The 15,031-nt window shown below is 53.0% G+C and overlaps 1 protein-coding gene across 1 annotated transcript; it reads right to left on the bottom strand.

The window, feature by feature from the left end:
- Positions 1-744: 744 nt before the first annotated feature.
- Positions 745-14,581, bottom strand: NYX (nyctalopin). Its single transcript, XM_084870117.1, has 2 exons — positions 14,506-14,581; positions 745-3,629 (listed from the first exon to the last, which is right to left on the bottom strand). Exons 1-2 carry the CDS (start codon positions 14,525-14,527, stop codon positions 2,221-2,223), a joined length of 1,431 nt encoding a protein of 476 aa, XP_084726243.1. The 5' UTR covers positions 14,528-14,581; the 3' UTR covers positions 745-2,220.
- Positions 14,582-15,031: the final 450 nt, after the last annotated feature.

Below are 15,031 nucleotides of genomic sequence, written 5' to 3'. Positions count from 1 at the left end.
AGGCAATACATCTGAGGTATTTAGGGATCAAGGATCGTGATGTTTGCAACTAACTCAAAGTGTTAGTAAAAAAAATAGTAATAGCCCTGCCCTGACTGGTTTGGCTCAGTGGACAGAGCATCAGCCTGTTGAACTGAAGGGTCCCAGGTTCTTTTTGGATCAAGGGCACATGCTTGGGTTGCCGGCTCAGTCTCCAGGGTGGGGTGTGCAGGAGGCAGCTGGTCCATGATTCTCTCTTATTGATGTTTCTCTCTCTGTCCCTCTCCTTCTCTGAAATCAATAAAAATATTTTTTAAAAGAAATAATAACATGGAGAGAGGAAGGGAAAGCAAATATAGTAAAATACTATCAACTGGAAAGCCTAGGCCAGTGGTCGGCAAACTGCGGCTCGTGAGCCACATGCGGCTCTTTGGCCCCTTGAGTGTGGCTTTTCCACAAAATACCATGGCCTGGGCGAGTCTATTTTGAAGAGGTAGCATTAGGAGAAGTTGAAGTTTAAAAATGTGACTCTCAAAGGAAATCTCAATCGCTGTCCTGTTGATATTTGGCTCTATGGACTGATGAGTTTGCCGACCACTGGCCTAGGCCAAAGTGTTCATTCCACTTTTCTTGCTGCTTTTCTGTAGGTTTGAGATTACTCCAGATGAGAGGGGTTTTTTAATCACGCATGCTCCAGATTTGTGACTTTCAAACTTGTTTAATGCTAGCTCACAATAAACATAGATTGTGTTAAGCACTCCAGACACAAACATACATAATCTGAACAAACGCATACAAATTTAACAAAAAGGCTCACAAACCAAAACTTCCTCTTATAACAGACACGTGATGCTCTGTGACTTGGCGTTCCGTCTTGGTTTTGAAATGTTGGTATGAGCCATTCAATTGGGGTGAGGAGCACAAGGGTCACACCTGTCTGTACACGCCCGCCCCCCCCCAGCCCCCCACCGGTGCTGTCCGCGGCATTGCTAACATGTAACATGACCTGGAGGCCCAAAGTACTTCACCGTGAAGAATGGACGCTCCAGCCGGCCCGTGTGGCTCAGTGGCTGAGCCTCAAGCCATGAACCAGGAGGTCATGGTTCGATTCCTGGTCAGGGCACAGGCCCGGGTTGTAGGCTCCATCCCTAGTGGGGGGCGTGCAGGAGGCAGCCGATCAGTGATTCTCTCTCTTTTCAGAGATGAAGGGAGAGAAAGAGAAGGAGGAAGAGGGGAGAGGAGAGGCAGGGAGGGGAGGGGGGAGGGGGAGGGGATGGGAAGGGAGGGGACAGGAGAGGAGAGAGATCCATTGATGTGAGATCAAGATATCTATCAGCTGCATCCTGCACACCCCCTACAGGGATCAATCCCAAAATGCTTCAGTGCAGGGAGGACCCCCAACCAACCCAACCAAGGGAGCTAGGCGAGCTAGCGCTGGCCCTTTGCTTTCACCGCCTCCTAACACATGTCCAACTCCAGGAACCACCACCCCCTGGGTCTCAGTCCTCCTCCCACCCCCCTTCTCTCCTGTCCTGTCCATCTGCTGGACCCTGGCGTCCCCAGGCCCAGAGGGGAGAGGCTTGTGGCAGGAAACACAGGGACTGGGCCTCATGGGTTGCCCCACTGGAACTGGCACCGTTCTTAATGCTTAGCCAGGTGCTGGCTCTAACTCAGTCCGTTTCCTGGAAGAGGAAGGATTGGGGAGGGAAGGAGGTGGAGTCCCAGGACCCTGCGAGCTTCCAATTCCTAGCCTGTAGGTGGAAGGGTCCATGTTCATTCTTTTTTTCTTTTCCTTTTTTTAATATATTTTATTGATTTTTTTACAGAGAGGAAGAGAGAGGGATAGAGAGTTAGAAACATCGATGAGAGAAAATCACCGATCAGCTGCCTCCTGCACAATTCGTACTGGGGATGTGCCCACAACCTGGGTGCATGCCCTTGAGCGGAATTGAACCCGGGACCCTTCAGTCCGCAGGCCGGCCTCTATCCACTGAGCCAAACTGGTGAGGGCCCATGTTCATTCTTGCATCTCTTTGCCAATCAATGCCCATGTGACATGAATAGAAACCCATGCCCTCCCCAAATCCCAGGTGCCCTTTCCAGGGTTGTCTTCTCCCGGGGGCCATCTCTGGAGGCAAACTTCTCCCTCCTGTTCCCCTGTCCCCGACCACGAACACCTTCTGGCCCAATTAAGTGAACGACCCGCCACCGGCCAGGCAGTGTGGGCCGCGGAGAGGCAGGTCAGTGTGCCTGGAGGACAAACAGCACGTGCCGGGCCGCGCTGAGCAGGATGCCGGCGCCCAGGAGACATGGGGTGCTGTGGCCTGAGCCCCCCAACGCCCCCGAGGGGAGGGCCAGCGAGGCATTGCCCGGCCCCGCGGTGGCGTTGGCCGCCTCCCCCGCCGGGGCCCTGGGGGCCAGCAGCCTGGAGAGGAGGCTGCTGAGCCTGCTCGCGGTGGTGGCCGCGGGCTCCGGGGACGGGCCCGGACTGGACGCGCTGCCATTTAACTCCTCGGGGTCCACGCACAGGCCGTCGGGGGCGCGCCCGAAGGCCACGCGGCTGAGGTCCAGGCCGGCCACGGACCCCGGGGACGCGCAGGGCACCTCGACCGCGTGGCCGGAGCTGTCCATCCAGTCGCGCAGCCAGCGCAGGCCGCAGTCGCAGCGCCACGGGTTGCGGAAGAGGAAGAGGCGGCCCAGGAAGAAGCCGGGCTGGAAGGCGGCCCAGGCGAGCGCCGTGAGGCGGTTGCCGTTGAGGTGCAGGGCCAGGAGGCCCGACAGGTTCTGGAAGGCGCCGTCCTCCACGAAGGCGATGGCGTTGCGGTCCAGGTAGAGCAGCTCCAGCTCGGTCAGGTCGGCGAACCAGGCGCGCGCCACGCGGCCCAGCGCGTTGCCGCCCAGGTGCAGGGCGCGCAGGCGGCCCAGGCCGCGGAAGGCGCCGGCAGGCAGCGCGGCCAGGCGGTTGTCGCCGAGCAGCAGGTGCTCCAGCGCCGCGCAGTCGCGGAAGGCGCCGGCGTGCACGGCGCGCACGCGGTTGGCCTGCAGGCTGAGCGCGCGCAGGCGGCCCAGGCCGCGCAGCGAGCCCGCGGCCACCGCCTCCACGCGGCCGCGCTCCAGGCGCGCGTGCGTCAGGTTGGCCAGGCCGCGCAGGGCGCCGGGCACGCGGCGGAACAGGTTGGCGGCGGCCGCCAGCTCGCGCAGGCCGGGCAGGCCGGCCAGCAGGCGCTCGGGCAGCGCCAGCAGCCGGCAGGCCGCCAGGTCCAGGCGGCGCAGGCGGCCCAGCGCAGCGAAGGTGCGCGCGTGCAGGTAGCGCAGCGCCCCGTTGTGCGCCAGGCGCAGCTCGGCCAGGCGGCCCAGGCCGCGGAAGGCGCCGGGCGTGATGAAGGTCAGGTTGTTGTGGCGCAGCGACAGGCGGCGCAGCGCGGGCAGCGTCCCGAAGGCACGCTCGCCCAGCAGCCGCAGGCCGTTGCGGTCCAGGTCGATGGAGGCGGCCGCGCACGGGAACTCAGGCGGCACCCGCAGCAGGCCGGCACGGTCGCAGCGCACCCAGCAGCCGCGCTCCCCGGGGCCCGGGCCGCAAGAGCAGGCAGCCGGGCAGCCCCGCGCACAGGCCTCCGGGGCCCAGGCGCCCGCCCGGCTCAGCATCAGTGCTGGGGGAGAAGGGGGGAAGGAGAGAAAAGACAGAAGGAGTGATCGTCAACTGGAGGTGAAATCCTACCTGTCTGCATGGCAGGAGGCAGCCCGCCACCAAGTCCTCATCCGTCCTGGATGGTCCAAATGGTCTCTCAGCCTCCCAGGCCCTAGACAGGGTTTCCCACTCCTTTTCGGCCCAATTATTATTTTTAATATACTAGAGGCTCAGTGCAGGAATTCATGCACAGGTGGAGTCTGGCCGATGGGGGAGGGGAGCGGAGGAGGAAACTTGGGAAATTGGCCAGCTCCACGCCCCCCAATTGAGGGGGTAATTTACATATTAGGCTTTTATTATATAGGATTGATGTCAGAGAGGAAGGGAGCGGGAGAGGGAGAGAAACAATCCATGATGAGAGAAAATCATGGATCAGCTGCCTCCTGCACACTGACTACTGGGGATTGAGTCCACAACCCAGGCCTGTGCCCTGACCAGGAATCAAACCATGACCTCCAGTTCATGGGCCAATGCTCAACCACTGAGCCACACCAGCCAGTAGTTCAATATTCTTGTTGCAGAAGCTTGACTTGGTTTTTCCCTGTCCCTAAGAACTGTGAACTAGACACCAAGCTCAGGGTTAAGTTCTTGGACCCTGAGCTGAGCTTGGCTGTGACAGGGCAGCTGCTGACTGGAGAGATACCCTGATGCACAGACAAGGCCAAGAATGTAACCTTAAGTCCAGGTGTCAGCTGGACCCAGACAGAACTTTTTCTGTCGAGGTCTCCAACTGGGTCAAGCAGATTGGATCAGGTTTCTTTAAGCGTCCTCCATGCCATTCTCTCTCCTCCCGGACTGACAGGAGTGCACGCTCACCCCTGGGACTCAGGTTTCTGGTCCAGGGCACAGTATGGCTCAGTCAATGTCTGCAGGATTCAGTGGCATTGAGGCCCTCCACCATAATGATTCCTGCTGCAGGGTGTCATTTTTTTTTTTTTTAGTACTCTTGCCTAAACCGGTTTGGCTCAGTGGATAGAGCTTCAGCCTGCGGACTGAAAGGTCCCGGGTTCGATTCCGGTCAAGGGCATGTACCTTGGTTGCAGGCACATCCCCGGTAGGGGTTGTGCAAGAGGCAGCTGATCGATGATTCTCTCTCATTGATGTTTCTAACTCTCTATCCCTCTCTCTTCCTCTCTGTGAAAAATCAATAAAAATTAAAAAATTTAAAAAACTCTCACCTGAGGATATTTAAAAAAAAAAAATACTTTTTGTCAAGGAATTCATGGGATTAAGACACAGAAGATACAACCAATTTGCTTGTCGACCAAACAGCCGAACAGCAGAATGACCATCCTGGTGACCATCCAGGACCACGCTTACCACCACTGGCACCAGGCAGGTCAAGGCAGGTGCAATGTGATTGGTCAGGGGCCTAGCCATCAGCCCATGATCGCCCCAAAGAGTGAGGCCCAGGCCACCAACCAGCGGGCCGCAGGGGGTGGGCGGGGCCTGCCTCTGCGAGGGAAAGCTGGGTGCCGGGTGCTGGGGGAAGGAAAGCCTACTCTTGCACAAATTCGTGCACCGGGCCTCTAGTATAAGAGTCACAAATGTAGCTGCCAAATTTTTGAAAACATGCAAGAGGAGCCGGGACCGGTTTGGCTCAGTGGATAGAGCGTCGGCCTGCAGACTGAAAGGTCCCGGGTTCGATTCCGGGCAAGGGCATGTACCTGGATGCGGGCATATCCCCAGTAGGGGGTGTGCAAGAGGCAGCTGATCGATGATTCTCTCTCATTGATGTTTCTAACTCTCTATCCCTCTCTCTTCCTCTCTGTAAAAAATCAATAAAATATATATTTTTTTTAAAGAAAACATGCAAGAGGAGTGAACTTTTCTTATTATATATCCTTTTTACCTTTTAAAGTCCGAACTATCACCCTAGGCAGTTTGGCTCAGTGGATAGAGCGTCAGCCTGCAGATTGAAGGGTCCCAGGTTCAGTTCCAGTCAAGGGCACATACCTGGTCAGGGTGATGCTCTAACCACTTAACAACCGTGGCCAGAGCAAGAATATATTAAGTAGCCATTTAGCACATGAAGAGGTGATCAACATCAGCCATTAGGGATGTGCAACTAAAGCTACAATGAGATTTCCCTACATGCCCACTAGAATGACTAAAATTCAAAAGACTGACAACCCAGATGTTGCTGAGGATATAGAACAGCTGGATTTTCTTCCATTGCTGGTGGGAGTGAAAACAGTTCGATAACTTTGGAAAACTTGGCAGTGTCTATTAAAGCTAAACGTGTGACTCAGCAATTCCACTCCTAGGTGTTTACCCAAAAGAAATTTTTTTTAATGTTTGCATAAAGACTGGTTCATAATAGATCAAAGCTAGAGATTACCCAGCAGTGCAGTGGAGAAGTGAACTACAATGCATTTATTTCTTCAGCAGAAGGCTACTCAGCACCAAAGGGGAACACACAAAAGCATTCTGTTGAGCAGAGAAACTTGACACAGGAGAATACATGCTGTCATGCTAAACGAAATAAGCCAGTCAGGGAGGAGAAGTCTATCACGTGATCTCACTCATCTGTGGAACCTAATGAACCAAATAAACTGACAGACAAAATAGACCCAGAGATGTGGAACAGACTGTGGGACCTCAGAGAAGAGGGGAGAAAGGGGAGGAGGTCAGCCAATGAGCGTGTGTGCATGTGGGCATGGCCCATGGACACAGACAATGGGGTGGCGAGCGCCTGGGGGGTGGGGGAAGGGGAGCAGCTGGAAGAGGTTAGTGGGGGGAGAGGAGGACCTACCCTGTTTCCCCGAAAATAAGACAGTGTCTTATATTAATTTTTTCTCCCAAAGTTGCGCTAGGTCCTATTTTCAGGGGATGTCTTATCTTTCCATGCGCTAGGTCTTATTTTTGGAGGATGTCTTATTTTCAGGGAAACACGGTATGTAGCAATTTCAACAATAAAGATTTTTTTTAAATGACTACGCACTGTATGACCGCCTTTCTACGTGGCCCTACAGCACAGCTGCTGGCAACCAGACCCACAGATGGGCCCCATTGAGAGAGACAGCAAATACCACGTGACCGATGTGATTCAGAAATGTTATCTGGGTGATGTGCCCATGTCTTGTGCTACTGTAATTCATCAAATTGTATGGGTTTCTTTTGCTTTTAGTGCAACCACGTTTTTTAAGTTTTTTTCTTTATTGATTAAGGTGTTACATATCTGTCCTTACCCCTCCATTTACCCCCATCCACCCCCACTCATGTCCTCACCCCCTGGTGTCTGTGTTCATTGGTTAGGCTTATATGCGTGCATAAAGGTCCTTTGGTTGCTCTCTCCCCCTTCCCCCACCCTCCCCTGCCTTCCCTCTGTGGTTTGACAGTCTGATCGATGCTTCTCTGTCTCTGGATCTGTTTTTGTTGATCAGTTTATGTTGTTCATTATATTCCACAAATGAGTGAGACCATGCGATATGTATCTTTCTCTGAACTGCTTATTTCACTTAGCATAATGCTCTCCAGCTCCATCCATGCTGTTGCAAAAGGTAAGAATTCCTTCTTTTTTACCGCAGCGTAGCATTCCATTGAGAACAGCCACATTTGAATGTGTGTTTGCTGCAGGCTAAGCTTGATACATAGATCATTTCATTTCAGATGGCAGTCCTGCGAGGTAATCTCTCCTCCTTCTGACAGGAGAAGAAGCGGAGGTGCAGAGTGGCTCACCAACCCCAGCCTCTGCTTGTCTTCCGGGAGTGCGCGCTCCTCACCCCCTCACTGGCCTTTCTCAGCTTCCGCTCCTCTGACTGTAACCCGACGGCCTGCACTTCCTGGCCTTCGGGGCCCCTCAGTTCCCACGTGTGCCCAGCAGCTGTGCCAACCACCATCTGAGCAAAAATGTGCCCATATGCCCCTCCTGCCGCCTCCCTGCCACAACCGTGAACATGGTACAGACTGGTCAGTCCTGCGGGCACTGCATGGCCTCGGGGCTGGGACCTGTAACAGACCACGCACAGGTCAAGGCCGGAGGAGGCAGGAGCCAAGGGCAAGGGAGGAAGCTGGTGTGCGGAGACCAGCGCCAACGAGGGTGAGGGAGCCAGAGCCGGGAGCCTGGCTCACTCTCGGTTCCCACGGAGCCTGCTAATGGCTGTTGCTGTGCCATTTCCCTGTTTTCATGTCAGGAACCCATTGCAACCATCTGCATGGCCACGTGATTTCTGTACTAATAAAAGGATAATATGCTAATTAGGACAGAGCTGCAGCAGGCTTAGGCTGGCAGTGGCAGCAGCAGTGGGGTGATGGGGGCAGTGCCTTCCCCTGATCTGCCAGGTTGCCTCCTACAGAGGGAGGCCAGACTGTGACTTAGGCTGGGGACCAAGGCAGAGATGGTTAGGGGCCATCAGGCCAGCAGGGGAGCAAGTTAGGGGAGATCAGGCTGGTAGGGGGGCAAGTTAGGGGCAATCAGGTCAGCATGGGGGCAAGGTAAGGGAGATCAGGCTGACAGGCAGAGGCAGTTAGGGGTGATCAGACAGGCAGGCAGATAGGGGCAATCAGGCAGAGGGATTAGGGGAGATCATGCAGGCAGGCAGAGAGGTTGGGGTGATCAGGCAGGCAGGCAGGCGAGCGGTTAGGAGCCAGCAGTCCTGGATTGTGAGAGGGATGTCCGAGGGGTCCCAGATTACAGAGGGTGCAGGCCAGGCTGAGGGACTCTCCCCGCCCCACCCCCACCCCCCAGCCGTCTAGTCTCTGATAAGAGTGGACATTTGACACTGTTTCTGGCTCCCCCAGACCATGTCTTGTTTCTTCTTACATTTTTATTTATTTTTGTTAATTTCTCTTTCTTGTTGAAAGTATGACAGAGGTCCACTTTTCTCCCCATGGACCCCTTCTTCCTGCACCCGTCCCCCCTCCCCTCCCCCTCCCCCACGTCCTTGAAGCGCTCTTGCCACAGGCAGGGGCTTTCCTGCCGTGTCCATTGCCTGCTCAAGCTTGAAACCAGAAACTTCCCCACGGCCCCTGCAGCTGGGGCCCAGGCACGGGACCAGCGTTGTGGGTCACACACACTCAGCAAGACTTGGGTTTCGAACTGACCATTTTCTGGGCGGGACAGTGCACAGGCACCTGGCTTTCGGGTTCCCAGGATGGGATCGCTTTCTTAAAAACAAGTTTTTCTTGATTTCAGAGAGGAAGGGAGAGAGAGAGGGAGACAGAAACATCCGCGATGAGCCTGGCTGGTGTGGCTCAGCAGTTGAGCATCAACCCAGGAACCAAGAGGTCGCTGGTTCCATTCCCAGTTAAGGCACATGCCCAGGTTGTGGGCTGGATCCCCAGTGGGGGCATGCAGGAGACAGCCAATCGATGACTTTCTCATCAATGTTTCTATCTCTCTACCCCTCTCCCTTCCTTTTTCTCTAAAAATCAATTAAAATATCTACACTAATAAAAGAGTAAGATACAAATTGACCATATCTTTGTGACGCCCTCCAGCCAATCAGGAGTGTGTATGCAAATTAACCCAATAAAGATGGCGGGTTAATTTGCATATGCAGGCACCGGGGGTGGGGTGGGATGCAGGCATTCCTCACTGCCCCAGCTGCTCTGGGCCTCTGGGCAGCCTGGGAAGGTGGAAAGGCAGCTCCAGACCCTAGTAAAGGTGGTGCCGGCAGCCAGGGGAAGGAAGGATCATTCTTGCATGAATCTTTGTGCACTGGGCCTCTAGTATTTTAAATTAAAAAAAGAAACATCAGACAGAAATTCATTGGCTTCAAGCAATTGGTATCAAGTTGTGAGATGTTGATAAGGGTGGGATGGAACCAGAAACAGATCAGAGGTTGTGCTTGGCAGGTAACTTTGAAGAGTTATGTGTCTACTTTAGGTCTCAATTTCCACATGTGCAAAATGAAAGTGGAGTATTAGGTGATCTCTAAGGTTCCATCCAGTACTAAAATTTAAAGAGTCCTCTTTGGAATAACAAAAGTTATCTTGCATGTAACCCAGTGCTTTGCACATTGAGTGCTAATAAATGCTAATTGACGATCAATGATGAGAGGATCATTGATTGGCTGCCTCCTGCACGCCCCCTACTGCGGATGGAGCCTGAAACCCGGGCCTGTGCCCTGACCGGGAATCGAACCGTGACCTTCAGGCCGCCCGGCTTCCCCCAGTGCAGATGGAAAGGGGTCCCCCTGGAACCAGTGCGATCACTCCAGAAGCCAGGCTCCCTGGCTGCCCCAAGCTGAGCCCCATGCCGATGCTTGGGCCGGGAACACATTTACCAAATTCAAAGCTCACAGTTCGTGAGAAGAGAAGGTCCAACTCACTGGCAGTTCTCAATCATTTCTCTTCGGGATTTGGGGGAAGGGGAGGGACGGTCCGGCTCCAGGATCCACATGGGGGCTTTCCAGGGAGTCAGCCTGGAATCACTGTCCCCAGGGTGTGGCTCCCTGGTTCTCTCCCAAACTCCCCTGGCACGCCTATCCTCCCGCTCTCTCGCCCCGCTGGGGTTTTGTTTCTAACCTCAGGAGACCTATCTACGTCTCGGTTTCTTCGTCTGTACCAGCTGGACAGCAGGAGGGGGAAGGGGGGGAGGGGCTGGAGCAGTTGGGAAAGCATGGAGGACCCTAACAATAGGCTCCAGGAGCCTCTGCTGTCCCCGGATGGAATCTCACCCGGCTACTGCCACTTAAATCTGCCCGAGTGAAAAGCAAGGCACCCCGTCTCAGAGTACTGAGGTTAGGCTCGGCCTGTGTGGCTCAGTGGCTGAGCGTTGACCTATGAACCAGGAGGTCATGGTTCGATTCTGATCAAGAGCACAGGCCCGGGTTGCTGGCTCCATCCCCAGTGTGGAGTGTGCGGGAGGCAGCCGGTCCATGGTTCCCTCTCATCATGGATGTCTCTCTCTCTCTCTCCTCCCTTCGTCTCTGAAATCCATAAAAACATATTTTAAAAATAACTAAACAAGGCCAAATCATACACATTTTTGTTTTTTATTTTTTAATATGTTTTTATTGATGTCAGAGAGGTAGAGGAAGGGAGAGGGAGAGAGAGGAAAAACATCTATGATGAGAGAGACTCATCAGTTGGCTGCTTCCCGAACGCCCCCTACTGGGGATCGAGCCCGAAACGTGGGCCTGTGCCCTTGATGGCAATCAAACCCTGACCTGGTTCTTGGGTTGAAGCTCAACCAACTGAGCCACACTGGCCGGACCAAATTGTACACTTTTAAATGATGAATGGCTCATTTCATGTTACATAAATTGTATTTCAATAAAAAAATGTTCTTGCCCTAGCTGGTGTGGCTCAGTGGATAGAGCGTCGGCCTGCAGACTGAAGGGTCCCAGGTTCGATTCCAGTCAAGGGCATGTACCTTGGTTGTGGGCACATCCCCAGTAGGGGGTGGGCAGGAGGCAGCTGATCGATGATTCTCTCTCATTGATGTTTCTAACTCTCTATCCCTCTCCCTTCCTCTCTGTAAAAAATCAATAAAATATATTTTTAAAGGAATTGGGATACTGTGCTGTGAGAAGGAGGATGAACCGGAAAGAGGTTGACATGGGGGAGGGTGGGAGAGTCCTAGCCCCTCCAGGAGACCCTCGTGGCCAGAGAATTTCTGCTTCTGGTTGCCTAGCTCTCCCCTCCCCTACCCCCCCCCCCCCCCGTGAGCCAGGGACCATTCCTCTGTCAGGCCCACTGAGTCACGTCTCTGCTTGGGGCAGTGCTCCTGCCGCCTGCTTCTCGGGAACACGGTGTCCCTCCTCCTGTGACTTGCAGCCCCAGGAACATTATCTGTGCCGCGGAGCGTGCGGAATGCGGTGCCAGGGATGAGGGGACGGCCATCAATTCTGAGTGCGGCTATTGTTAGCGCATGATGTCACTGCTCCACTCGCCAGCTTGTCACAGGCGTCTGCGTAGCCGCCTCCTGCCGCAGGGACCGTCCTGTCCCGCAGCACCGGGCTGGGCGCATTGCCTGCTCTCTGTGCGGGCGGCAGAGCTGTGGGTGCACATTGAAAAGAAGACTGGTCCTGGCCGGTGTGGCTCAGTGGATAGAGCATCAGCCTGTGGCCTGAAGGGTCCCGGGTTCAATTCCGGCTAAGGGCATAAGCCTGGGTTGTGGGCTCCAGTTGGGGGCGTGCAGGAGGCAACCAATCAATGACTCTCTCTCATCATTAATGTTCTCTCTCTCTCTCTCTCTCTCTCTCTCTCTCTCTCTCTCTCTCTCTTTCTCCCTTTCTCTCTGAAATCAATGCAAATATATTTTTAAAATATATATTTGGCCCAGTTTATGTGGCTCAGTGGTTGGGCATCAACCTATGAGCCAGGAGGTCATGGTTCAATTCCAGATCAGGGCACAGGCCCGGGTTGTGGGCTCCATCCCCAGTGGGGATTGTGCAGGATGCAGTTGATCAGTGACTCTCATCATTGATATTTCTATCTCTCCCTCTCCTTTCTTCTCTGAAATCAATAAAATTATATTTTTTAAAAATCAGTCCTTTCCCTAATCGGTATGGCTCAGTGGATAGAGCGTTGGCCTGCGGACTCAAGAGTCCCGGGTTCAATTCCGGTAAAGGGCATGTACCTTGGCTGCAGGCACATCTCCAGTGGGGGGGGTGCAGGAAGCAGCTGATGGATGTTTCTCTCTCATCGATGTTTCTAACTCTCTATCCCTCTCCCTTCCTCTCTGTAAAAAAAATCAATAAAATATGTAGTTTTTAAAAAATCAGTCCTTGACTTAAAAAAAAAGAAAAGAGAAGAATATTGGCTCTTGGAAGTAAACACTCTGTCCCAGTGAGACAATCAAACTCCCTATGGTTTCTAGGCGGGGGGCGGCCAGGAGCAGGCTGTCTGTAATTATCTAAATGTCAGCCCTGTCCTCCGCAGCCTCCTGGAGGTAGGCAGCCGTGTCCTATTTATCATAATGTTCCCTGCACCTTGTTCTGATTTTGTTCTCATTTACCTGGGGGTCTCCCATAAAAGACTGTACGTTTCTCAAGGACAAAGTCTCTGCAGCCCTCTCTCCTAAGACCTGGGAGTGTGTGGGAGGGACCGCGTGCATCTGTGGACTCCAGGAATAGAGCAAGTTCTGCTGTTTGAAAAGGTAGAATTAGGAGTGAAAAGATTCGCCCTGGCTGGTGTGGCTCAGTGGATAGAGCATTGGTCTGGGGACTGAAGGGTCCCAGGTTCAAATCCGGTCAAGGGCACATGCCTGGGTTGTGGGCTTGATGCTCAGGAAGGGGCCTGCAAAAGGCAGCCGATCAATGGTTCTCTCCCTCCCTCTCTGCAATCAATAAAAATGTTCTCTCCCTCCCTCTCTCTCCCTTCCTCTCTGCAATCAATAAAAATATTTTTTTTAAAAGTGAAAAAATTCTATTCCCGTTTTAGAATTATCTGGTAGATTTTCTCTGCCAACGCTGCTATTATATGGGTCATTACAACCTTAAATAATTATATTTGCCCGAGGGTCAGAACAGCAGAGTCTCCGTTTAGAATTACTCACTGCAGAACTTCACAAGGGATTTTTCCTTGGGCTAGCTCAGGTTTGAGCACCTAGACCTGTAGATGTGCGGTGACAAATTTGGGATGAGCCTGGCTGGTGTGGCTCAATGGTTGAGCACCATCTTATGCACCAAGAGGTCACTGGTTCCATTCCAGATCAGGGCACTTGTCCAGATGCGGGCTCTATCCCCAATAGGGAGCATGCAGGAAGCAGCTGATGGATTCTCTCTCATCACTAATGTTTCTCTCTCTCTCCCTCTCCCTTTCTTTCTACCTAAAAAATTAATACAAACATATATTTTTTAATTTGTGATGAATCTTCTGATTTTATTAAAAGCTATAGAACAACAGGGCAACAAACTTGGGGGGAGGCGGGGGGGCGGGGGCAGGATTTCAACATCCATAATCACAGTTCCACCCTGATAGTTTTCCTTTTCTTCTTCTTCCATGGTTTCTTTAAGGGATTTTTTTATTTATTTAAATCAATCTTTATTGTTCATATTATTACAAAGGTTCCTCATTTCTTCCCCCCTCCACCAGGTTCCCACTCCACCCTCCGCCCCCTCCCCACCCCCCACTGTCCTCATCCATAGGTGCACAGTTTATGTTCAGTCTCTTCCCGCATCCACCACTCCCCCTTTCCCCGATAACTGTCAGTCCACGCCCCTCCTTTAAGGGATTTTTTTTAATATTTTTTTTTATTTTTACAGAGAGGAAGGGAGAGGGATAGAGAGTTAGAAACATCGATGAGAGAGAAACACCGATCAGCTGCCTCTTGCACACCCCCTACTGGGCATGTGCCCACACCCAAGGTACATGCCCTTGAACGGAATCGAACCCGGGACCCTTCAGTCCGCAGGCCGATACTCTATCCACTGAGCCAAACCTTTTAGGGCTAAGGGATTTTTTTAAAGTAAAATGATCTTAAAATAAAGTAATTAGAGAGCTGCTGTACTTTTTGGTGACTACATCAATGACTTCATATCTGAAATTAAAATAAGAAAATCTCCAAGAGGTTATTTCATATATTTGGCTCAGAGTTTTGTTTTTATTTTATTTTTTAATATATTTTTATTGATTTCGGAGAGCAAGGGAAGAGAGAGAAATATCCATGAGAGAGAATCATGGATCTGCTGCCTCCTGCACACCCCCTACTGGGGATGAAGCCCGCAACCCGGGTATGTGCCCTTGACTGGAATCGAACCCGGGACCCTTCAGTCCACAGGCTGACGTTTTATCCACTGAGCCACACCGGCTAGGGCTGAGTTTTGTTTTTAAACAAACAAAAACCCACCATCTACTGTTTCTCTTATTCTCCACCCCCTCCCCAGGCTCACCCACCCGCACCCGATGCCACAGACGCGGGCCAGAGGGGCGGCCTGGCAACTTACCAGGCAGCAGCAGGGCCAGCATCCCGGAGCTGCAGGAGCCTGGCGGCCTAGGGCCGCCCAGCTGGATCCCTGCCTGAGGGAGAGAGCGCAGGTCAGCAGGCGCCCAGGAGCGGTGCCTGGAGAACCGGGACCCCGGGTGCCTCTCCCACCTCCTCCCTTCCTCCCTGATGGCCTGGCTTCCCTCTCTTCTTCACACTCACTTCTCGCAACAACCATGCTGTTGGGTTAAGATTAAGATGAACCACTGACAGCCCAGCTGGCATGGCTCAGTGGTTGAGTGTCAACCTATGAACCAAGAGGTCACGGTTCCATTCCCGGTAGGGGGCATGCAGGAGGCAGCCGATTGATTCATCAATGTTTCTTTCTCTCATTCTCCAACATCAATAAAAACATGTTTAACAAAACAAAACAAAACAAACAAACAAAAAAACAAACAGGAGAACCAGCCTGGCAGCATGGCTCAGTGGTTGAGCATCAACCTAGGAACCAGGAGGTCATGGTTCGATTCCCGGTCAGGGCACAGGCC

This window comes from Pipistrellus hanaki (genome assembly GCF_964339955.1).
Source record: "Pipistrellus hanaki genome assembly, chromosome: X".
Lineage (NCBI taxonomy): Eukaryota > Metazoa > Chordata > Mammalia > Chiroptera > Vespertilionidae > Pipistrellus > Pipistrellus hanaki.
Note: the sequence above shows the minus strand (reverse complement) of the source record. Positions and strands in the feature narration are given on the sequence as shown.